This window comes from Triturus cristatus, chromosome 2_1 (assembly GCF_964204655.1).
Source record: "Triturus cristatus chromosome 2_1, aTriCri1.1, whole genome shotgun sequence".
Classification (NCBI taxonomy): domain Eukaryota; kingdom Metazoa; phylum Chordata; class Amphibia; order Caudata; family Salamandridae; genus Triturus; species Triturus cristatus.
Window position 1 is genome coordinate 1133710712 of NC_140581.1, and position 26094 is coordinate 1133736805.

At 43.9% G+C, this 26094-nt stretch overlaps 1 protein-coding gene across 10 annotated transcripts in view; it reads left to right on the forward strand.

Annotated features, from left to right (window-relative positions):
• Nucleotides 1-26094, forward strand: part of WDFY3 (WD repeat and FYVE domain containing 3) — a 1391721-nt gene that overhangs the window by 717927 nt on the left and 647700 nt on the right. For all 10 annotated transcript variants that reach the window (XM_085636566.1, XM_085636564.1, XM_085636563.1 and 7 more), the window contains 3 exons: nucleotides 1799-1893; nucleotides 7235-7355; nucleotides 21218-21435. In XM_085636566.1, the coding sequence (XP_085492692.1) occupies nucleotides 1799-1893; nucleotides 7235-7355; nucleotides 21218-21435 (434 nt within the window). The remainder of the gene's footprint in view (nucleotides 1-1798; nucleotides 1894-7234; nucleotides 7356-21217; nucleotides 21436-26094) is intronic.

Genomic DNA, 26094 nt, shown 5'->3' on the forward strand with positions numbered 1-26094 from the left:
GAATTTGGTTACCTCAATCTCCCACAGCAATGTGTGGACATTCTCAAAGAGGCACGCAGGTCTGCTACTAGGGCCTGTTATGCTTCTAAATGGAAAATATTTGTTCACTATTGTCATTTCAAACACAATCCCTTTGCAGCCAAGGTACAAGACATTGTCTGCTACTTATTTAATTTGCACACCTCTAGTTTAGCATTTACATCTATAATGCTCATCTGGCGGTGGTAGCTGCATACCTACAAAATAAGCAACACACTTCCCTATTCAGAATTCCAGTCATCAAAGCCTTCCTTGGAAGGTCTTAAGAGTCATTCCTCCTAGGGTGCCACCAGCTCCCTCATGTAATCTCAATAATTTATTTACAAGTTTAATGAGCCCTTCATTTGAGCCCCTCCACTCCTGACCCCTCAAGTTTTTATCATGGAAGGTAATATTCCTGGTTGCTATCACTTCGCTTAGATGTCAGTGAGCTTCAGGCACTAACTTTATAATAACCCTTCTTCCAAATACATAAGGACAGGGTTGTACTTTGCACAACCCAACATTTCTTCCAAAGGTGGTCTCAGGATTCCAGCTTAATCAATCTATTGAACTTCCTGTCTTATTTCCCCCACCTGACTTTGTTGCAGAAAAGACTTTACACATGTTAAACATACAAAAAGAAACTATCATGTACTACATTAACAGGACTAAGTCATTTAGGAGGGCTCAACAACTATTTGTTGCTTTCCCAAAACCTCACAAAGAAAGGGCCATTTCTAAAAGCAGGCATTGCACAATGGATTGTTCAATGCATCCAAACAAGCTATGCTAAAGCTACAGGAACCTTATCCATTCCCCCTAGAGCTCACACCACTCATAAAAAAGGTTTTTAATGGCCGTCCTAGGAAATATTCCTATAGCTGACATTTGTAAAGCAGCTACATGGTCTACACCACATACATTTACAAAACATTACTTTGTAGATGTACTGGCCCACCAACAAGCAAATGTGGCCCAAGCAGTTCTACATACACTATTTCAAACAGCTGTAACTCCCACAGGCAAACCACTGCTTATGGAGGAGAACTGCTTTACTGTCTGTGCTAAGCATGTGAATATACAGCCGCACATGCAGAGAATGGAAAATGTTACTTACCCAGTAAGCATTTGTGCATGGCATGTAGTGCTTTAGATTCATATGCGCCCACCCTCCTCCCTGGACGTCTGTGCTTGTTAGAGTTACTTTCACTATTTCTCACAAACTCCTTTTACATGGACCTCTCTATATAGTACACTTTGCTTCATGTTTCATCCTTACTCGCCATGCGGGAAAACAATCCAACAATGGAGTCGATGACCTTGCTCAATACCACCGAGTGGAGGAGTCACACTACCTCGCAACTCGAAAGACTTTTTTTAGAAGAAAACAACTTGCACACATCTGGGACCAACACTAGATGGCAGGATTATGCTAAGCATGTGAATCTACAGCACTACATGCCACAAACAGGTGCTTACTGTATAAGAAATATTTTCCCCTACTCGGGTTCCCTTGAAACTGGAAGCTTTACTCACCGTCGAGCATGAATGTAAATAAAATGTTCTTGAGATTAAATGTATTCATTTTTGGCTCAGCTACTCTTCAGTGTATTGGTAATTATTTAGGTTCTACTTTTTACTTATGATTTTGGACAGTTCTTTTTAAACCTTTTTGTACTTAGTTTCTTAAAATGGTTAGTCACACATGAAAATGCATTAACTCATCTTAACTAATGGAATCCAAATAAATAATTTATCCTTTTATTCATCTGTAAAGGTTCGGACAATTCATCTCCTCTACTTTGCCAACATTTGCCGTATGTGAGAAGTTTGTAGTCATGGAAATAAATAACGAAGAAAATCTTGAAGCTGGTAAGGTTCTTTGTCAGCCTGAATAGGTAATACATGTCTAATTCGTAGCAGTATATGAATTGTTTTATTGCATAATTAACTCTTACTTTAACTGAAGTTTTATACAATTCACAGTAATTATCCCTACTGCGCAGGAACTTTTGTGGCTGTCTGCGCCAGATACACCTTTGGGGGTGTATTGCAGAAAGTACCCTGAGGCGCAACGGGCATGTGCGCCCACTTTGCGCACCTTCGGGGGCACATGGGCATTACAGAAGAGGCCGCAGACACTTGTGCAGCCTCTGATATAATAATGATACCGCTGGTGCTACATGTGCACCAGTGCGATCTCAAGAGGGCATTTTCTCATTTGTATGGGGGTGGTCCCAACAAATCAGGGAATTTCTTTTCCTCTGTGCCCATGCCGTATTGGCAAAGAAGTTGTCAGGAGGCGTACTGAAAGTGCGCTACAAAAAGTTGGCGCACTGTCACTCTGGAGATAGTAAGAGGGGTCCTATGGAGCCCCCAGACATCCTCTGGTAGGCGGGTACAGTGACTCACTGCACCCAGCTGCAAAAGGATCTCCTATCCCTCCTCAAAGAGCAGGCGGGTTGCCCTCTGCACATTGAAACACAGAGTGGCTTTGAAGCAGGCACTCCATATTTCACTTGAATGCACTGCCCCCAGGGCAGTACGAGTTCGGGGCAGCTCCGGGGGCAGCACATTCTCTGTAGTAGGGGGCACTTTCTCTGTTTGCGCATGGCGCACCTAAATAAAGGCGCACCATGGCGCAAACAGGAAAAGTGCGCCCTGTGTATCATGAGGGCCAAAAAGGCTGTCCCTACCATCTGCCCTACACATGTTGCCTATTGTGTATTTGAGCAGTATTAGTACCCCTAATAGATATCCTTACATGTACACCTACTGAAATTATTATTGTACTACTTTATTTTCAGTTAATCTCCCCAAGTGGAAGCTGAGCCACTGGGCAGGCCTTTTTTTCTTGTCCCCCTGCAAAATACTAAAGGTGATGCAAACAGTTGTGGTCTAAAGGTGTTGACTTCCTATGCTTGATCGAATGTGATGAGGTGTTGTACCTCGTGTGGTGTCTTCCAGGAGGCAGCTGCACCTTGTGCCTCAACTTGCCGTTTTGGCAGTGCAGAAAGTGCATAGAGTACTCACACCCCTGTCCCTAAATAAGCACAAACAACTAAGAATGTATGTTCACCTCTTTTGCTGAGTTACATCAGTGAGTTCCACAGTGGAAACGTCAAGGGGAACGATCTCCCCTATTTTCAAAATTGTGACCTGCAGTTGTGTAACAAATCTCCCCAGCAACTGATTTAAACTACTTGTAAGAAAGTACCATTTTTTTGCATGGTTGCCCCCACCTTTTGCTAAACTGCTGATGTATGTTGAGTGTGCCCTGGGTTCCTTCCAAACAGGTACCCAGGGCCTATGTTCTTTCCCTAAAACTGCATTAAAAACAAAACCCAATTGGCACTCTTTGGCCACAAGTTAGTCCCTTGTAAATGGTACCACAGGTACCAAGGGCACTGTGGCCAGGGGAGGCCTCTAAGGGCTGCAGCACGTATTGTGCCACCCTTAGAGGCTCTGTACCTTTACACACACTGCCTTTGCAGGCTGTGTGTTTTGGTGCAGAATAAAGTGAAGAACAAAGTGAAGATTCGACATGGCACACATCCCTGTGTGCCATGCCTACAACACACTGTCCTGGCATATGTCAGCCACCCCTCTAGCTGGGTGCACTATACCAGTGGTGAGGGTATAGGTGCATGAGCCCTGCACCCCTACAGTGTTTAAGTCAATTCTAAGACATTGTAAGTGCAGTAATGCCATTAAGAGTATATGGTGCTGTGAGTTTGTCATTACGAACTCCACAGTACCATAATGGCTTTACTGTAAACTGAGAAGTTTGGTATCAAACTTCTCAGCACATTAAACCAACACTGATGCCAGTGTGGGATTGAATGGAAAATGTACGCAGAGGGCATCTTAGAGATGTTTCTGGATCCCTGGGTCGAGAGCCTGTTGCTCTTTGGGGTCTGAAACAATGTACATCCTGGGACAAGGTGCCAAGCCTCCTCCCCCAGGATGGGCAGGGTCGCCGAAGGGTAAGCTTCAAAGGTTTGCCGCCTTTGTGAGCTATCCCAGCCCTTAGCTGCTTCCAGCAACTGGCTCCCACCGGTTCTGACCCCCACTTTGGGTGGGAGAATCGGCGGGAAAATCAAGTGAGGACGGGAGGTGTGTCCACCTTTGCCAACCCCACTGCTCAGGTGGTGGAGGCGAGGTGATGCACAACTCTCAGTCCCCACCCACTTGCAGATGTGGAGGACCCAGCCAACCAGAGTGAGGCATATGCCCCCCCCCCAAAGGGTGGCATAATAGGGTGTGTAATTATGAAAATGGATTTCAACCTGCACACCTAACTTCAGTAGATATACCAGAAAATTATACATGTAAAAAGTTTAATCATGCGTGCTGCTGTGAACTAAGGGATCTGCCTATGACCCTGTTAGCAAAACACAGGATACGGAGAACCTCCGTTCCTACTCACAGCGCACAGCTCAGTCCCTAAGGTTTCTATTATACTATAAACATTTCAAATCATTTCACAAAAAATCCAACTTTCACACACATGGAAATTGAAAAAGTTTTTTTTCTTGGTATGTGTATCTCAGAAACTTTTTTCCAACTGATTAAATGAAAGCTGTAATGTAGAAATGATAATTCATAGACAATACAATGCCTATTTAAATTCTAATTACAAAAGAATTGACATTTAACTACAGCAACCCCAGTGCATTTCGGGTTAAATAACACTTCTTCAGGGGAAAAAAATTAGTATGCCAGTAATTCAGTAATACAAGTGTACATCAGTCTTCTTTGGCCACCTGCCAGTGTCAATTCTTTTGTAATTAGAATTTCAATACGCATTGTATTGTCTATGAATTAGCTTTTCTAGATTACAGCTTTTATTTAATCTGTTGGAAAAAAGTTTCTGAGATACACATACCAAGAAAAAAACGTTTTTCAATTTCCATATGTGTGTAAAGTTTGATTTTTTGTGAAATGGTTTGAAATGTTTATGGTATAATAGAAACCTTAGGGACTTTGAGCTATGCGCTGTGAGTAGGAACGGAGGTTCTCCATATCCTGTTTTTCAACAATAGGGGTTGTACCCACCCCAAGGATGGGACCCATTCGTCCCAATCTTTACTTGCCTGCAACGCCCCTAAATTTTGTATTTAGGGGCTACCCTGAACCTTGCCTCCTCAGACAAGAACCGACCAAGAAGAAGAGAAGAAGAAGGACCGAAGAGCCGTGCTGAAACTAAGAGGAGGAGGACGCCCACGGACTTGGCCCCAGTCCTACCGGCCTGTCCCCACCTCAAACCTGCTCCAGCAAAATCCCGGTGTGTCCTGCAGCCAGCAACCTCAAAAATCCGAGGACCTGGCCTGTCTTTCACAAGAAAGAATCTGTCTCCCGTGAGCACCGGATTTGCTCACCAACAGACTCAGACTCCAGCCAAAACCGTGAGTCTGCATCTGTCGCCTACTGCCCGAGCTCGAGTTGCCCAACACCATGAGGAGGTCTCCCCAGTGATCCTGATCTGAGATCTAGTGATCTCTGATCTGCCTCAAAACTCCAAGCGAAGCCTGCAACCTCTTTCTGGAGGATCCCCACGACCGTGACTGGAGTAAGAAAACCCGATGCCTAAAGACACACCTGCACCCGACGCCCCACAGCCTTGGGTGGCCCAACCGATGGTGTCTTAGCATCCCCAGGCATCCCAACTTACCTATCCAACCGGTGGTCACCTCCAGAAGATCTTCGTCCCCGAGCCTGCAGTCTTTGTTGCAACCAGAGAATCCCCATTGAAATCAGCAGGGCACCCGACGTCAAAAGAGCACAGTGTACCCAGCCTCCCCTGCACCGCTTTAGGTGTACTTTAGGTGCTAAGTCGGATCCCCCTTTGCACTGAGCCTAACACCAGGAGCTTTGCTCCCACAACCTTGTGACCTGCTCATGAGCAGCCACCACCCGGAGGCCCCCAAACCCCCATTGGATAACATTGGGCCTCAGCACCCGGCCGCCCTAGTGCCGCTGAGGGTGCTTTGAGAGTGCATCCTTGACGCTGGGGGAATTCTGGTTCTAACCCCAGAATTCCAACTCCCATAAACTTGTACTTACCTGTAAACCGATAACTCAATTTACTTCCATAGGATTGCATTGACTGCTTTTCCCTAAAAATTGTTTTAAGTGTGGAGTTGGTTTTGTATGAAACATTGCAAAACTGCAAATAACTAAAAGCTGCTTTAATTACCTTTTCTTTAGGAAATGTCCCAGTGTGATTGATATCTAGGCATATCACACTGAGTAGAAAAAGTAATCCATAAAGTAAACTGTAAAGTGATCTAACAGTAATTTCCACTGTATTGAAAACCTTTACAAACCTGTAATAAAGTAATTTTCATTCAGCTTGCTTGTATTGTTCAACCTGCCTTGAAAAGTACCATTTACACTTACCATTGCCCCACTTGCTTGGTTCTAGAAAATAAATATAACTATTGGTTAGTCTGAGTTCAGTCTTTGAGTGTGTGACATCATTTGTTGATTGAATGTGTACAACAAATGCTTAACACTACCTTCTGTTAAAGCCTTACTGCTCGTCCACACTACCACAAATAGAGAGTAAGGTGCTATCTACTTTTACCTCTGCCTACCTTTGGGGTTCTACTGAACTCTGTCCACACTATACCTCATGTTGGTATAGTATATACAGAGTCAGCTTCCCACACTACTAACTTATCCTGTTGTTTTAAAATAAAATAGAATTTTATGTACTAATCTCTTTGTTAAGTTAATAAGGCTTTCTATATTATCTGCTAACCAGCAGTGACCTTGTTAGTATGTCTTTTCTGGTTACAGGCAAACTAAAATGCATCAGTTTGCAGATCCTTACTGTGCATTTTTAGGTCTGTCGTTAGCCAAGACCTTTCTATTTTACTAAAATTATACATATAATATATTCGCTTATAGGGCCTTTCAGCCTGCCTTTTTCATCCGGTGGCCTGATGGTGTGTCACTGCAAGTTTTTGTACACCCAGTACAGCATACAGCCATTGGTCAACCCACTTCATACTTTGCTTAAGTTCACTGTAAGTGACTGCATTCTGCTGTTTTTCAAAGAGTACATCCACTCACAAAGTAGTCCCCTTCAGTGCTGTGGGCTTCTGCATCAATCTATCGTTTCTGAAACCCTAAAAATATTTTTACTTTTAGCCAATGTATTATTTTTTATAATTGATGCTTAATGACTGATGTACATTTTGTTTAGGGACAGAAGAAGAGTTTGGAGGGCTTGTGTCCGCTAATCTGATCCTTCTGAGGAACAGACTTCTGGATATTTTACTTAAACTGCTTTACACTTCAAAAGAAAAGACGACTGTTAATTTGCAGTAAGTATATTTGCGAGGGATGTTCACAGTACAAAAGCAGATAAAGACTGCGACACTGTTGTTGAAGATAAAGAATGAAAAGCCAGTGTCAACCTTAACTTGGGCATGCAGTTAATGAAGAGACCTAAGTAGTTGGTTATCGCATGATTGAAAGTTGACTTTGAAACTTTTTCCATCAGAAGTGGCAGCATGGAAGATTCAGTTTTGTATGCTTGTGCCATTTTTAATTGAAGCAGCAACAGTTGTGTTTTGTCATACTGATGCCCTCACTACATGCTTGATCGTCATCTTGGTGGCATGAGACATGTTTGGAAATACATTCGGGAACCAAGTGTTACTTTTGCAGGACTTTCAAAAGAGTGCATTCAAGCAATTTACAGAAACAGCAGTTCCACATGACAAAAAAAGTAATGCATCCACTTCCTATTGATCCCATATTTGTCAGATTTGTGCCTTTGTGTGCAGTTTCCTGATGAAAACCAGCTAGAGGTTGGAGACCGACCAGCTAGAGGCTGATTTTCTTTTGCTCTTTATGATATTGTGATCATGGCTTTCAACGTTGGGATGCTGAGATTTCCTTTCTAATGAAATTCGGTAGACTGTTAAGTTCTGTGCACATAAAGTAAAAGATATAAGCATGTGAACCAGCTTTATAAGATAAGTAATGTCAGAGGTCTCAGGTTTCCCAGATCCGTGAGCAAGTTACTAATCTAGTCAAAGTTTTTTCTTTTCATTGTGGGATTTGAAGTCCTGATTTTATAGCTGTAAATAGAATTACAATTAGAAATAACAGAACGCAAAAAAAAAGCCTGGACTGTGTGGACTGCTAACATATGGACCTGAGAAACTTGAGAGCTAAATAAATTACTTGTTTCTTCCTTTTCTTTTGCTCGGTCATTCATCAGCCCAAGTGTTCTCCCGATGGAACAACACTCTCCTTTATGCACACATCTGATGGAATCTTTAAAGTGCTTCAAAGTTGTTGGGTGTTTTTTACTCTCCTACCTTTTATATTTTAAGACAAATTATTCCAAAACCAGCACAGTGAGGGTTGGCATTTTGCCCTTGTTATTTAACCCTAGCTTGATCACTAAGCCCTTAAGGTGTAAGAGTCTGCAGCTTCCTGGCAACTATGATCCCTATCTGTGTGCTGAACAACATGGCTATCAATACACTGAATGCTGTGGAGTTGAGCTACCCTTCCACCTCTCGGTAAAAGATTTAGTTAAGTTTGATTCAGTGGGTCAGATTCACAAAACGCCTCGGAGACTTAAATGAGACTTCTTCTTGTAAAAATGTTTAAGTCGTATATGCATGACTTTGAATCTAAAAGTTCTGAAAAGCCTAAACTATGTACACAGGGATGTTATCAAAGAGCATACCATAAGCAAAGTTGTATGTTATCTATGATTTAGTGACATCTGGAGCATTTCGAGGGATGTGGTGCAGGAAATGCAGGGCAGTTGAGGTTTACATTCACATGTTCATAACTCAGAAACATATCTTATACATCCATTGAACTTGCCTCCTCTTCTGAACCTGCGTCTGAATGATCCAGGTATAGGTGGTGCAGAAATTGTGCAAAGTGCATAAGTGCTTTCCACTACGATAAACCAGGTATAGAATGGGAAACAATTTATGGAAAAATATGTTCTGTGAAAAGAAAAAAAAAGTTAAAAGAACTGATTGACAAATGTTACTGTCTCTCTAATACTTTGTATTCAGAATATATGTAATACAGAAATGCCTCACATGAAGATTTAGGTAATATGACATAAGTATGTAAACATCATACATCTGTGTCCATCACATCTGTGTCCATCACTTTATAAACGCTAAGCGTAGCTGCAATGTCCAGTTGCAAATCTCTGCAATGCGTGTTTTATCACTATGCAGCACTGTTGGTTGGAATGATAATGCTTTCAGAGGTCGTGCAGAGACAGTACATCTTTGCCCTGCTTAGGAACAACATTGGTCTATTTTTAGTAGCAGAAAAGTACAAGCAGTCTGGGAGGGTAGAGGTGCATTAAAAATATAGCACCTCTGCTGATTATGAAGGAGAGACGCAGCAACCCAGGACCGGCAACAAAAAAGTAAAAATTAACAAGCAGGCGTGCAACTGTAAATTAATATTCTTGTTTCTACAAGAGACTTCTAACTGCAGATTCCTCACCTTTTGAATATTCCCCCAGGAGCTAGAGTGAATCCTAAAAAATTTCAGCAGTACCCCTGCATGCTGGTGGATCTGCATCAGACACATTCCACGGCAGAGGTGACATGCGCGAACCTATATAAGTGTCATCCCATGCACCCTGACATCGGTTCCTTTCTTACTGTTGAAAAGGAGGCAAATCCGGAGCTACCCCTCACCTCTTTTGAGACTGTCTTTTTTACTTTTTTTCTTTTTTTTAAAATGTTTTTGAGATTTTCTTTCAAACCTTATACAATGCTGGACAATGCATTATAAACCTTAAATCTGAAAGAATGAGGACCATATATTCCACCAGTCTCTCTCACGCTTCACAAGGGTTGTGGCGATGGGGGCTGTTCAACCTTTTATCCCATATCTATACCATAGTGTTTCAGCCAGGGACCCCAAATCTTCTAGTACTTCTTCGGGCATCCTCTAGCCTTGTACGTGACTTTTTCAGCACACATCCCTGTTTTCCATTCCTTTAGAGTAGGGGGTTCCGCAGCACCCCAGTACTTGGCTACATCTGTCTTAGCTACTATGAGGCCCACGTTGCAAAAGAGGAATTTGACCCTGGAGCTATCCACTTCCTTTGGTATTCCTAACAGAGTGAACTTGGGGTTCATCGGTGTTTTTTTTCCCCCCTTATCTTGTTGAGTTCCTATAATATGGTGGGCCAGTAGGAGTGTATGTTGGGACATTCCCTTAGTGTGTATATGTATGATTCCCTGTCCATTCTACAAAACAGACACTTGGGAGACTCTGCCCTACCAAATTTATGTAAGCCGGCGTTATCATAGTATGTCCTATGAAAGATATTGAATTGGATCAGTCTTTATTTTGATTTAAAGGCTACCTTTCTCTGGTGCATTAGTGCTGCCTCCCAATCAGTGTCATCCATATCTCCCACCGTAGTCTCTTAGAGGGTCCTCTCGCTCGTCAGTGAGTCTAGCATGTTGTTAATTAGTGTCTTATTGGTCCATGAGACCACTTTTTCTGCTATTTCCCCTTGGAGCAGTCCCCCCTCTAGGGGTGGGTACTCTAGAATATCTACTGTATTGAGTTTCTCCACCATCCTTGCATGTTTAAGTTGTATGCATTTGAACTGTTGATTGGCAGTCAGTCAATTAGTCAAAGAAATGTTTATGTAGACCTTGGGTCAATAAACACATATCGCATGCAAACATAGCAGCTTTTTTAAAATACATTCACTTGTGGTGAAGTGGTTCAATCCAAACTACAATATATATTTTGATTTTGGGCAAAACCATCACTGAAACTCTTGGCAACTGAAGAAAACAACAAATCAAACTTCTATTCCAGTCAGTTCCCACTCCCAGGATTCTGGGGGAATGCCTTTTCTTGAACATATGGTCTGGAACTTATGCTTTTTTCCCCTTTTCCGCTCATAGCAAAGGTTCTCAACAAAGTAAGGACGAAACACATTTATCTCATCCTCAATGCTCCCACGTGGCCCCGGCAACACTGGCTTACAGACCTCCTCTTGCTATCAAAATCCAATCTCATTCCTCTGTCAGCCAAGCCCACACTGCTAAAAAAATAACCAGGGCGAGATCCTATATCCGGAGCCAGCTTCTCTCCTTTTGTGCTCATAGCTCCTCAGTTCATTCTGTTTAAAGACTTAGATATTTCTCAACACTGCGGGGATATCTTACCAAAGGCAAAAACTTAAACAACAAACAAAATATACAAATTGAAATGGATCGATTTTGTTTATGGTGTCAACAGGTTCTACCTCAACTCCTATTGCTTGCCAAGTCCAGATTAGTACGTACGTCTCTCAACGTGTACCTTGCAGCGTATCTACGTACAGACACATCACATTCTTTCTCTGTTCCATAACAATAATCAAACGATTCATGAACATGTTTAGAGTGTTCCCTCCAGTACAAGCCCCTCCTCTAAGATACCACCTCAATGTGGTTCTCTCTCAACTTTTGTAACTACCATTTGAACCTATTCTCAAAGCGGACCTAACGCTATCACTTGAAAGGTCACATACTGCTGGCTCTCACTTTAGCTCACAGAATCAGTGAAATACAAGCTTTCACAACTCAAGGCTTTTTTCCATGTTTCAATCACAAATATGTCTCCCTCAGAACAAATCCTAAGTTTATTCAAAGGTTCCATCACAAAATCATCTCTATGAACATATCATACTTTGTACCTTTTTCCCCAAATCCCGCATCTCGATATCCTAGAAACCGCGTGATATCTCAAATTCCTATTACATCAGTTTAAACAAATATGTGAAAACTCATCATCTTCTAGTTTTTTATGAACAGTCTAGGCAAGGTACTTCAGTGCCCAAGATAACCAATGCAAGTTCGATTTCTGCAACCATTCAGTTTTACCACTCTAGAGTGGGCACACCTTTAGCATTGAAAGCCAGAGCACATTCCAAAAAGGGGGTATCTCCTCAACTGTTGATTTGCATCTATTCCTTTAATGGAGATCTGCTGTGCTGTAATGTGGAAAACATCCACACTTTCACACACCACTGCTACCAAGAATCATTACTCCGCAGTCACACAGCAGTAAGACAGGGGGTTTATGGAAACGATTCCAATAAGATGAGTCTCTATAAATAGAAGTGTTTTTTCTTTTTATTAAATACAAATGTTTTCAGACTAAGGTATGTTGCTACTTCATTATTCTAGTTAGATTCTTTATCTAAAAGGCTATAGACATGAATTCGTATGATTATATATATATCCCTAGAGGATCGAAACGCGTCAGGCGAATGTGAGGGTGCAAGGAGTAGCATCAATAAAGAAACTTTTGCACGTACTTGTGGTCCGTCCTCCAGTGGTGTCCAAACGCCGGCAAACTTTGGAGTTCAGCGTATATATATATATATATATATATATATATATATATATATATATATGTTCGAGGCATATGAGCTGCAGATTATACACTTTTGCATAGATCGCCATCTGGTGTTGGGCCCGGATGTTTGCAGTTTGTTTTTCTTCTTGGACAGTCTTTGGAAGTCACGAGTTCGGTGACTCCTCCTTCGGTCCGTACTGCGCATGGGCTTCGGCTCCATCCTCAGATTGGTTTTTTTCACCATCGGGCTCGGATGTAATACTTCGTGCTCCGGCTTCGAACCTTTCCAGTTCGACCTTCGACGAAAAATCCTCGTCCATCGAGACGTATTAGACTTCTTCATCTCTCTCTTCGGCACTTCCTCGATTCCAGACATCGGCAGCCGCCTTCGGGCCTACTTCGACTCCGGTCTCGGCCGATGGAAAGGACTCCCTTCAAGAAGTGCCCAAAATGTGGGTCTAAATTTCCCCACACCGACCTCCATCAGGTGTGCAACCTCTGCCTCTCTCCCGAACACGAGGCCCGAGACTGCCCCGCCTGCAAGTCTTTTCGATCGAAAAAGACTATTCGGGATCGACGAGCTCGACGCACCATGGCGCACTCATCGACCCCGGCTCCACCTGACATCTTCGGAGAAGACACCGGAGCGTCGGGACAGCTGCACACCGAGCGGGAGGAAGATGTCGTCAGCGCTTCCGAGGCCGACGACTCCGACGTGGAGGAGATCACACCGGCACAGAGGGTCGTGAGTACTCTACCCCCTCCCGCGCCCATTCCGAAAGAGACTCCGGTTACCCCTTCGCCTCCGGGCCTAGGGAATGCCAAGCGTACTGCTTCCATCACCCTACCTTCGGGCCTGGTGAAAAAGCATCACAAGTCTCCTGGCGGCTCGGGCTCGAGCCAGCCTCCTGGTGGCGCCGACAAACATTCTTCGGCGCCGAAGAAAACAAGTTCCGTTCCGAAGCCATCGGTGTCGAAACCTGGCCTCTCGGTGCCGACCAAACACAAATCCCTCGGCGCCGACCAAAACATCGGACACCCCAAGAAAGCACGGCGCGGATAAACCGACGAAGCCTTCGGTTCCGAAAACATCGGCACCGAGGGAGGAATCGGTGCCGGAGGAGCTTTTCACACCGGATCCTCTTCAAAAGACTTTAACTAAGGATCCCAGGACTGGACATTTAACTTTTTCTTCCAAGAAAAGACTTTTGGACAAGCCAACTCCTCCTCCACCACCAAAACGGAAGGACTCTGCCACATCCCCCTTCAGAGTACCCTCCCCACCGCCTCCAACTCCTCCTCTTCCTTCTCCACCTCCTCCCCCACCCCCTCCATCTCCGCCCCCACCTTCTCCACCTTTGCCTCATCGGTCCCCAACACCGTCTCTGGACCCTGATGACCACGGAGATTCATTCTATTATCCCACAGATGCCCCGCAGAACCCCACTCCTCCGGGAACACCTGACCCATGGGAGGATTATCACAATCCAGATATCCCAGATGTGCCTCAGGATGATCTCTATCCATCCAGGCCGTCTCCACCAGAGGACTCCCTGGGGTTCCACCACCTCTTACAACGGGCGGTACATTACCATGGGGTGGAATTACACAGTGATCCAGTTGAGGAAGACTTCCTACTTGACACATTTGACATAGCAGATAAATCCACCGCTATATTACCCATGCCTAAAGGGGTGACCAAGCATGCCACAGAGGTTTTCAAAGACCCCGTTAGAGCTAGGGTCTTGAACCCCAGAATAGAAAAGAAGTACAAGGCAGCCCCCACCAATCCTGTCTATATTAAAGGACCTGCGCCCCTAGACTCACTAGTGGTTTCCACAGCTAGGAAGCGCTCCAACTCTCAGTCATCTGGTGAGGCTCCACCACCTAATAAGGAGTCCAAGCTTTTAGATGCGTCAGGCAAACGCACTGCCTCGCAGGCTGCCAATATGTGGCGCATCGCCAACACGCAGGCGCTGCTAGCAAGGTACAATAGAGCACACTATGATGAGCTGGAGGCTGTCATGCAGCATCTCCCGGAGAAATAGAAGAATAAAGCTCATGAGCTAATACAAGAGGGAAAGATTATTACCAACACCTCTATTAAATGTGCACTTGACGCAGCAGACACGGCGTCCAGGGCTATAAACACCAGTGTCCTGCTTCGCCGTCACGCCTGGCTCAGAATTTCAGGCTTTAAACCAGAGGTCCAATCATCTATCTTAAACCACCCTTTTGACCAACAACACTTATTTGGCCCAAAAGTAGACGAAGCCCTGGAAAAAATGAAGAAGGATACAGACACGGCGAAGTCTATGGGAGCCCTGCAATCACAAACCCCTAGACGTTCCTTTCACCATTCCTCTTTTCGAGGCTCTGGCAGAGGTTACTCTTCCGATAGCGCCTCCACTTCCTACAAGTCCCCTCCTCAAAATACCTTCTCAAAGGGCTACCAAAGAGGTGGATATCGAGGAAACAATAATAAAGGCAGGGGCAAAACCAGCACCGCCCGTTCTGCCACACCGCCCACACAATGACTTTCCCCCGCTCCCCCCAGACCATTCCACTCCGGTCAGGGGCAGACTACAAGACTTCCTTCAAACCTGGGAGGCCATAACGTCAGACAAATGGGTAACCCAAATTATTCGGTCAGGGTACTGTCTCGAACTAACTTCTACCCCCCCAAATATTCCACCCAGACACCGTGCGATGTCACAAGAACATACCACACTTCTGAAACAAGAGGTACTCTCCCTCCTGCAAAAAACCCGCGTCCATCAGCAAAATCTAGGGGTCTACTCTCTGTACTTTCTCATACCGAAGAAAGACGAGACCCTACGGCCCATTCTAGACCTCCGGCCTCTAAATGCATACATCCATTCAGACCATTTTCATATGGTAACTCTTCAGCAAGTTCTCCCACTCCTCCGTCAGGGCGACTTTCTCACTACACTGGATCTGAAAGACGCATACTTTCATATCCCAATACACCCTGCTCACAGAAAGTACCTCCGATTTGTGGTAGACGGCCAACCTTATCAGTTCAAGGTTCTCCCCTTCGGGGTTACAACCGCACCACGGGTGTTTACCAAATGCCTGGCAGTAGTGGCAGCACACCTCCGAAGACAAAACATTCATGTCTTCCCCTACCTGGACGACTGGCTCATAAAAGCCGCGTCCTACCACCAGTGTGTACAAAATACAAACACTACCATACAACTACTCCACCAGCTAGGCTTTACGGTGAATCACCAAAAGTCCCACTTGATACCGTCTCACACAAAGCAATACCTCGGTGCCACTATAGACACCTCAAAAGCTATAGCCTATCCCAACTCAGCCAGGATCGCAAGCATGCAAGCCCTGCGCCAAAAGTTCCTTCTTCAGCGCTCTCTACCAGCAAGAGTGTTCATGACACTAATAGGGATGATGGCGTCTTGCATTTTCATAGTGCCTCATGCAAGACTTCACATGCGTCCACTCCAAGAGTGCTTAGCACGCCAGTGGAACCAGGCCCAGGGTCAGCTGACGGATCTGGTGTTGGTGGACGGCCGCACTCATCGATCTCTGCAGTGGTGGAACACCACAAACCTTTACAAAGGGCGACCGTTCCTGGACCCGGTTCCTCAGGTGATTCTAACAACGGACGCATCGCTCTACGGCTGGGGAGCGCATCTATTACACCTCACAGTGCAAGGGCTATGGACGCCACAACAGAGGTTACTCCACATCAACCATCTGGAGTTATTGGCGATCTTTCTAGCCCTGAAATCGTTTCAGAAACAAATTTCAGCCAAAGCAGTCCTAATTCGCACAGACAATATGACTGCAATGTATTATATTCAAAAACAGGGGGGGACACACTCTCCCCAGCTCTCCCGCTTAGCACAGAGCATATGGAGATGGGCAATTCCACAAAAAATCTTTCTCCTGGCACAACACGTCCCAGGCATACAAAACACCATGGCAGATCTGCTCAGCAGACAATCGCAGAAATTGCACGAATGGGAACTGCATCCACAAGTTCTTCACCCATTCTTCCACAAGTGGGGGCATCCTCAGATAGACCTCTTCGCCACCCACGAAAACAAAAAATGCCCAAGCTTCGCCGCCAGATACCCACACCCATTGTCCAAAGGCAATGCGATATGGATGAACTGGTCAGGCAAATTTGCATACGCCTTTCCACCTCTCCCGCTAATTCCATTAGTGGTAAGGAAGCTACAACAGCACTCCCTCACACTCATTCTGGTAGCTCCGACATGGGCCAGGCAGCCGTGGTACACCACACTACTACAGCTATCAGTGGTACCACATCAAAAACTGCACCTGTCCCCATGCCTCCTAACCCAGAACCATGGAGAAATCAGGCACCCGGACCCAGCTCGGCTCAACCTTGCGATCTGGCTCCTGAAATCTTAGAAATTGCATACCTTAATCTTCCCCCTGATTGCATGAACATTATCAAGGAAGCCAGACGTCTTACCACTCGAGCCTGCTATGCCGCAAAGTGGAAGAGATTTGTTGTTTACTGCCGTAACAATACAATCAACCCTTTAGATGCATCCATACAGCACATCATATGCTATCTGCTCCATCTTCAAAGGTGTAACCTGGCATATTCATCCATACGTCTACACCTAGCAGCAATTGCTGCTTACCTACAAAACAGACAGCATTTATCACTGTTCAGAGTGCCTGCTATTAAAGCCTTTATGGAAGGCCTTAAACGAGTAATTCCACCCAGGGCACCACCTTCCCCTGTATGGAATCTAAACGTAGTTCTTACAAGGCTAATGGGTCCGCCTTTCGAACCAATGCATAAATGTGAGCTACAATTCCTCACTTGGAAAACAGCTTTCCTCGTAGCTATCACTTCCCTTAGAAGGGTTAGTGAGATACAAGCGTTCACTATACAAGAACCCTTCTTACAGATACATCACAGCAAGGTGATACTTCGCACAAATCCCAAATTTCTGCCCAAGGTCATTGCCCCCTTCCATCTTAATCAATCGGTGGAATTACCAGTTTTTTTCTCGCAACCTCAATCTGTTGCGGAAAGGGCTCTACATACACTTGATGTTAAAAGGGCTTTACTGTACTACATACAAAGAATGCAACCCTTCAGAAAGACTAAACAGTTGTTTGTCTCCTTCTCTCCACCGCATAACCCCATCTCTAAATCAGGGATAGCTAGGTGGATTGTAAAGTGCATACAAATTTGCTATCACAAAGCAAAAAGAACATTATCTGTTCCACCTAAAGACCTTAGCTGGACATTTCACTCGTGAAAAACCATTGAAATTCCCCCGTTCTAGTTAGTGCAGGCAACTATAACTCACGCGACCGCAATCCTCTGCTGATGACGTCAGATATTACATCACTGATGACATATGTGTCTTTCTGAAAAATAAATATTTGTAATATATGTATAGCTAAAGATTAATGGAAGAAGACATGGGTAAATAAGTGTCTAAATACAGTGATGTAATATCTGACGTCATCAGCAGAGGATTGCGGTCGCGTGAGTTATAGTTGCCTGCACTAACTATAACGGGGAAATTTCAATGGTTTTTCACGAGTGAAATGTCCAGCTAACTATAACATGTGTGAAACCTATGGTTTTTTAGTGAATTTGCAAGGTTTTTTAAATGCTAATTCCTAACTATAACGTGTGTGAAACCTATGGTTTTTTCAGTGAATATATATATATATATATATATATATATATATATATATATATATATATTACCTACTGGCGGTCGCCAGTAGGTAGTTATAGTTAGGACCACGTTTCTATAGGAAATCCGCAACATTCTATTTTGAGTAACTTTGGCGCCGGTCGACGAATCCTTGCGAATTTTTCAAAATAGGTGGGGCACTACGCTCCGCTCCTACCCTGAAAGTCTCGGGGGGATTCGTGAAGCGGGGGCGGAGATAAAAGGGGGGTCCCAAAACGCGTTTTTCCCATGCATTTTTCCATAGGACCTTTAGACACAGCTACAGCCCGAACGGCTGAACAGAATTACTTTAAATTTGGCAGAGAGGTAGTCCTCAGGTCAAGGAAGTGCCTTTTGTAGGTTTGGTGTAAATCTGTTTAGTAGATTCTGAGAAAATAGCCTTTAAATCAATATATATATCTGAGCCAGCTTACGGTGCGCTTACGGTGCGCTTACCGTACGCGTACGGTGGCGTGCGCGAGCGCGATTTTGATTGGCTCTTAGCTCTTAGTAAACATTCGAATCGGTCGAAACCAGGAAGCGGCGGCCGCCATTTTCTCTCTCGCTCCCTGAGTTGGGCAGCAAAAACAAACCCCAAAAATGTGTAAAGAGGCAGTTTCATGAGATCCTAACCACCCAGCATTGATACAGGGGTCCCCAAACAACCCCCAAGCCCAAAAAAAATTTTTTTTTTTTTTCGGAAAATCGCCGATTACGCTTACCGTACGCGTACGGTAAAAATAAAAAAAAAATAAAAATTATCCACATTCTCCCCACCCTGTGAGCAAATGGTGCCCGAAGGGCACCATTTGTGCATGGCATAATACAGCTATGAATTTAACAAAGAATACATTTCACAAAGATGCGCATAATATGTCCCCCATGTGCGCACGGTGCGCGAAGCGCATCGTGCGTACATGGCCCATCCCGCTTAACGTGGGCACCGCGTGACCACCGTGCGTGCACGGCACTAACTGCGTAAAGTGGGCGCGCGGTGCGCGAAGCGCACCGCGTGCTCACTGTGCGCGCACGGTGCGCTAAGCGCACCGTGCGCGCACGGAACGAACTGCGTTAACTGGGCACGCACGCCACGAATGGCGTAAAGTAACTTAGCATTTAAAAAAACGTACAAATTCTTTGAAAAAACCATAGGTTTCACACACGTTATAGTTAGGAATTAGCATTTAAAAAACCTTGCAAATTCACTGAAAAAACCATAGGTTTCACACATGTTATAGTTAGCTGTACATTTCACTCGTAAAAAAACAATGAAATTCCCGCGTTATAGTTAGTGCAGGCAACTATAACTCACGCGACCGCAATCTTCTGCTGATGACATATGTGTCTTTATGAAAAAAAAATATTTGTAATATATGTATAGCTAAAATTTAATGGAAGAAGACATGGGCAAATAAGTGTCGAAATACAGTATTAGCATCAGCAGAGGATTGCGGTCGCGTGAGTTATAGTTGCCTGCACTAACTATAACGCGGGAATTTCATTGGTTTTTTACGAGTGAAATGTACAGCTAACTATAACATGTGTGAAACCTATGGTTTTTTCAGTGAATATATATATATATATATCTTGTTTTCATATTGATGTATATACATATATGAATATATTTATATATGTTGTAATTTTATATGTATTTTACAAAGTGTATTGTTTTACCCACCATTCAAGGGTACTTCATTTTCCTCAGATGCTGCTTGCTATTGCGATTCAAGCATGTGAATCTATGAAAGGTCAAATACTGGGTAAGAAAATAAGCTACCTACCTGTAGATGCAGGTATCCAGTATTGGTATCTTTTTTATAGATCTACATGCCATCCACTCTCCTTTTGCCTTGCCTGGCCCGTGTTCTGCCTTTGCCCACCCTCGCTGAGTAAGGAATATATCCCGGTGTAGATAAGACCACACTATTAATACTGCCTAAAACAGGCAAATTATCTGCCCATTGCACTACACATCCTAGGTCAGGAAGTACATTTGGTTCTTAATCTGCTTAAAATTCTCCTCCTTTGTTTATGCAGTTTGATGCGTTTTCCCAAATATCATGTAAGATCCTCAAAAAATTAAAAGTATAAGCAGAGAGGTGACTAAGCAGCAAGATAGAGGAAACAATTAGGAATTTAAGCAAGGCAATCCAAAGAAAATGACAAAAGTGAGAATGAGATATGCGAGCTAAGAGGGAGCAGGAAAGTACTTTGAGCTGTTAGTATGAAGGAACTAGCGTTATATTGAGGATTATGCTGTGGAGAGAAAGAGTATATCAAAGAAGTTGTATCAGGACTATGCAAAATGATTGTAAAGATGATCTAAACAGGTGCTCTTTGATTAATAAATGAATATTTTAACATCCTGTTCTATGAATACATCTAGTTCACCTTTCACCAGTCTCTTGTCCTCACTGTTTCTCATCCTAGAAAACACAGAATGCTGATCAACATGCATTTAGGCACTACAGTTCTGGTTGAATGCAAAGGAGCATGACTGAGACGTCTAGGAAATAAGACAAAAATTGTAAATCAGGACAAAGTAGCAGAAAAGGAAAATTGGAGTCAGTCTACTAGTGGTTTTTAACATTGCCACTGAGAGGTAGTCGCAGCTCCCATGTATTTTACCACCATAGGTTTTTCAAGCTTCAGAGAGTTTACAGACAGGGTAGGCAGGAGCGTGTAACTGTCTGAGCTCTTTCCATCTTCCATGGAGCTGCTCCTAGGGCTACCTTAGTGTATTTACTAGCGACCCATTATCATGCCAGTTAGAGATCTGTATAGTTGTGGCATCACTTCTTATTGTATTGACTGTTGGAGGTGCCAGTGAAACTTGTGATTTGTGTGCCTCAATGTTGTCATCTTTACCACTGCCATTGTGTTTTGTGTTTTAGAGTAAAACGATGTGTTTATAGTTCTTATGTGGATTTTCTAGCAGCTAAGCTATACCTGTGTGTGGAGGTAATGAGCTGTGTGGATGAAGTATTGTGAAATGAGTCACTCAGAAATTCTCACACAGATTTGGTCTGGAGTGCAGATGCAATGTCTTTTTTTTCTAAAGTATGTATTAATTGTTTGTGTCTCACTTCTGTCCATAGGGCATGTGAAGAGCTTGTGAAGATCCTTGGTTTTGATTGGGTGGTTATGTTCATGGAAGAACACCTCCACTCAACCACTGTCACCGCTGCCATGAGGATTCTTGTTGTGCTGCTGAGTAACCAGTCAATACTCGCCAGGTTTAAAGAAGGGCTAAGTGGTGGCGGCTGGCTTGATCAGACCGATTCAGTGCTAACCAATAAGATTGGAACTGTGCTAGGTACTTCTTTCATGCTTCTTTGAATTTAACAAAGCATGTGGTCGTCTGTATGGTTATGAGCCTTTCCAAGGGCTCTAGTGCAGCGATGGACACTCATCTTGGCAGTCCATTTGTTTTCTGTTAGAGTTTAAATGCAATAGATAAATGTATCAACTCAGATGACCTTATAGTATTTGAAGCATACAGGGTGTATACGACCACAGGTTACTTTTGCATTTGTTTTTTTTAAAACCCATATGTAAACTTAAAGATGAACATGAAGCTTCAAGAAGGGTACGTCTTTCATAGCTGGAAGGTTTTACATTTTTCATGCAAGGGAAAGAGCAGCTGTTACCCTGTGTACTCATGCTTTCCACAGGATTGGAACAATAAGAAACGCAGACATTAGAAAAAAACAACATCATTGCTAGAGGTAAAACCTGTCTCTCAAAAAAAAAAAAAGCAGAAAAAACATCTCTTGAAGGTAAGCTGAAGGATGGAGCTTTCAAAGTGCACTGAAGTGTGGAGAATGGCGAATCTCAGGTAGTAAAGCACTGTAAGCCAAAACACTGAAGCCTCATAGACGAATCAGGGTAAAGCAATGGGAGTTGTGGTGTGAGAGAATTTGTTTAGATACAATTCCTGGGACATCTGAGCTTCTCTGAACCTGGACCTATGTGGCAGCCATAATGGATAGAGCAATTACTTTGTATCGTGTGAATGCTGCTTTCTTATCAAAGGGAATTTAATTCTCTCACCTCAGAGGAAGGGTTTTACTGGTAAGGACTAGGTTTCAGATAGCGAGGACTGAGGTAAATGGAAATCTCAATTGCCAAGCAGAGGGTGTGACTTTACCATTAGATAACTGATGAAAATGGATACCTGCACAAGGGAAAGAGTGGCTTGCAGTCTGTGCCTTGTGTGTGACAAGTGTAAGCAGAGAAACCACAAAGCGAGGGGAATACACTGTAGCAGAGTAAATAGCGTGACACATGTAGGGACAATAATGTGAGCCATTTATACTCCATGGCATGAGGTAAAAAATGGATCTAAAGAGGTCATATAACTCTCGATGCCTTCTGTCACAGCAAAACATGATGCTTTGTCAAGCTCATGGTTTTCTTCTGCATTCGATCTTTTATAGATCACATGCTTGCATTATTCTCTGTCATCTGGATTGTAATCCTTGATATTGAATGCTAACACCGCAGAATACATATACAGTAAAATAATGTTGAAACACCCGTAGATTACATAGAGCCAAGGTAAAAAGGCTCAGAGCTCATACCCTCCTCAGAAGCTCAAACCTCTAGATATTCTGTTGCATGTGAACTAGACAACAGGAACTCATCTGAACTCTGCTCTCACCTACAAACTCCTTAGTGATTGGCTACCTTGCCTCCATATGTAGGAGGGAAGCAGTTTTTACAAATTCCCGAGTATGGGAGACTGAACCCTGGGAGCACCTTCTTTATAACTGACAAATCTTCTCACTCCAGGTCTCCCTTCAAACCTCAGACAGAAGACCTCCCACATAAAATGCATCTCCTGTCTATAAAGCTGTGCATATTAACAAAGACTGCAGTATTTGTAGCACATTTAGAGCTAAGTCCCTCAATGGTATTGAGAGATGTATCGAGAGTTGTACTCTTTGTGCCTTGAAGTCCGATTCCATAGACAGCAGGTCACTGACGTGCTTCTCATACTACATACTGCTGAGGCTAAAAAGCCCAATTAAAACTTGAGGAATGTGTCACAGGCTCGTCTTCAGAGACTCTCATGACGTTTGTGGCTGTCACTGAGGTGCTGTTTCTGTTTTTACTTTGTCTAGGAAATTTTTAAAAAATCAAGTTGTTGCAACTTTAGGGTCTTCACCTCAGACTATGTCAGCGATGGCAACAATGGGTAAACACTGTTCATTGTCTGTATAAACGACCAGTGATCTGCAAATGTCACCTCACCATCCATGGCTACCCTTCTGTTAAGAACCCCATTGATAAAGAACCCCCTGTTGACAACAAAGACAACTTCATTGATTATAAAGAGCATCCCATCAATGATGAAAACATCTCATCGACTGCAAAATCCACTCCATCAATGCCTGCTGTCCTATTAACAAGTACTTGTTCTTTGACAACTCCGTCAACTATTACGTTGTCAACAACATCATTGTTAACTGCCACATCGACAGTACGTATCTTTGCTCAGCCGCAAAGTCTTAGTTCTGTGACTATTCCGTTATTTACAAAAGCATCTCCAATGAGAAATCACTTCAGAGCTACAACCTCAAATTCTAGCTAACCTTTCATCATCATGTCGCAGTGATGTTGAATTCACAGTTTAGGTATCAGGCCAGTGAAGGTGGTGACAGCCAGGTTTCTGTTTATTCTGATGACTGCATGTAATCGCATGCTGGTTCCCAGGAAAAGGGTCCCCATGACTTGGATATACATTATGTACCTGTGATTCGGAGAAAGCATATGAATACAAAAGGCCTTCCCCATATGACAGAAAGAACCCTCTTGAGGAATCAACAGCTTTCCTACAAGTTCCTATCAAAATCTTGGATTCTATGAAACCTCTAATACAGAATTCCTGTAGTAAGTTACCTCTAATAAACCATGCTTTATCACCTCAGCCACTTCCTTTAGATATACCTCCTCAACCAGTTCTTCTTCGAAAATCTCCCTATGCCGACCTAGCATCATTGTTCTCCACAGCTTGTAAAAAATGATGACCAGTGAAGTCATCCATACCAGAACGTAGACCTCAAGACATTGGCAGAACATAGCCTTAGATGTTGGCTGATTATAGACAGCAGCAAGAGGATAATGCTGGAGAGAAAGATGATGTGCAATAAAACCCTTAATGGGATGACTATATTCAGGCATCAAGTCTAGAACCTGCTCCTAGGGACACTTTGTCCTACAATATGTATCTCTGTCACAACCTGATTGATCAGCAATCGCAAAAAATCAATCTCCCAATATCATCCTTTGAGAAAACCTTATTTTCTGTTACAAAGATTATCCGCATTGATTCATAATTTGTTTCCTATTCTAGAACTTCTTTTAGAGCAGGGATTCTTATGTATTTGAAATCAGTCAACAATTTCCACATTAGTAGTCTATTTAAAAAAGAAATATAAGGTTCCTGGCTCACCACCAGCATGCCTTGTAAATCAAATTAAAATAGACTCTGTAATATCAGTTGCAGCTCAAGGACGTTCCCATAATTAATTTAGGCCATCTGCTTTCTAGATTGTGAAGGCAAATGACTAGACCTAATACGTAAAATAATTGGTTTTTTCGCAGCTACATATGTCTAGATAGCAAATGCAACTTCTATTTTGTCAAGATATAATAGACAGCTATGGCACAACATCGCCATCCTCTTGGAAAAGGGCCAAAGCTATACTTAGTTAGAGCATATGTCCCTTATTGGTGCTTCTCTGGTTGTCACAAATACTGGTTTTGCCAGTGACAGGCACTGTCTTAAGAATAAGTGACTGGCTTAAGAAACAGTGACCAGAGGTCCATTCTAGAGTGTGAGATATGTCCGTTAATGGGCAACACCTGTTTGGAAACCATAAGGGGGATGCCTTGCAAGTGATCAAAACAATTTTCCAGCATTGGATCTTTCATAGATTCACATGACATAATCATTCCCTCTCATCAGACTGGGGATTTCCGGTAGTTTAATACAACAAAAAACATTGAGGTATATGGAGTCTGCCTTTGACCAGATGCCGTGACAGCCTGGTCACCAACAGCAGGAGTGAGGAGTTCCCTCTTTTTCCTCTTGTTTCAAGCTACTGGGGTGGCGCCTCTTCCCCCCCCCTCCCTCTCCCCCCCTTCCTCTCCCCCCCCTTCCCCCACCCCCATCCCCCGGTCCCAGCCCACACCACCGCCGCGCCGACTGGGCACCTGATTCACCCATGCTTGGCCTTTATTGGTGGCTGGCGGCTCACGCAGCGAGGCAGGAGTGATCGAACACGTTGGCAATACCCGCTGAGGGGCCTGGTGGGTCACGGCAACATCGCTCTGCGTGGCATGGGCCGCAAAGACCCAAAGCAAAGAACTCTTCCATTTGAGAAGCTCGCGGACACCACCCCAGCACAAGATCCAGCCATGGATGGCCACATAATTAGCAGGTCTGGCCGGCTGCTTGGGATGCGGAAACTCCTGCTGACACTTGTGAACTTTTGCGCCCTAACTAGCCCCCGCTGCACGATGCTGGGTGCGCGGCAAGGTGTGCGGCCTGCTGTGCCAGTCCTGCCCTGCGCTGCTCATCTCGGCTCTACATCCTTTCTTCCTCCTACCCCTTTACCCTATCCCCTTACCCTTCCTTGCTCCATTAACCTTGTCCCCTATGCTCTTTAAATGCTTTTCGTGATACTTATGTAACTTGTCACTGTTGTAAAATTGTAACATTAGTGTTCCTCATGTAAAACGCTCGCTCCTATCCCCTCTCCCCCGAATCTCTCCCCTTACCTGCTACACTGCCTAGCCCCCTGTCCTTTGTGCCCTTTGACTAAGCACTCCTTCTCCCCTTGTTGGGGAAAGATCTAATATTTATACTCTGGAGTCTCAGCGAACCCGCTGAGAGAGTCCACAGCGCCAAGGGAGCCACTCACAACTGAGGTCTGGTATGGCCCCCCTTGCCAAAGCACTCCCTCTC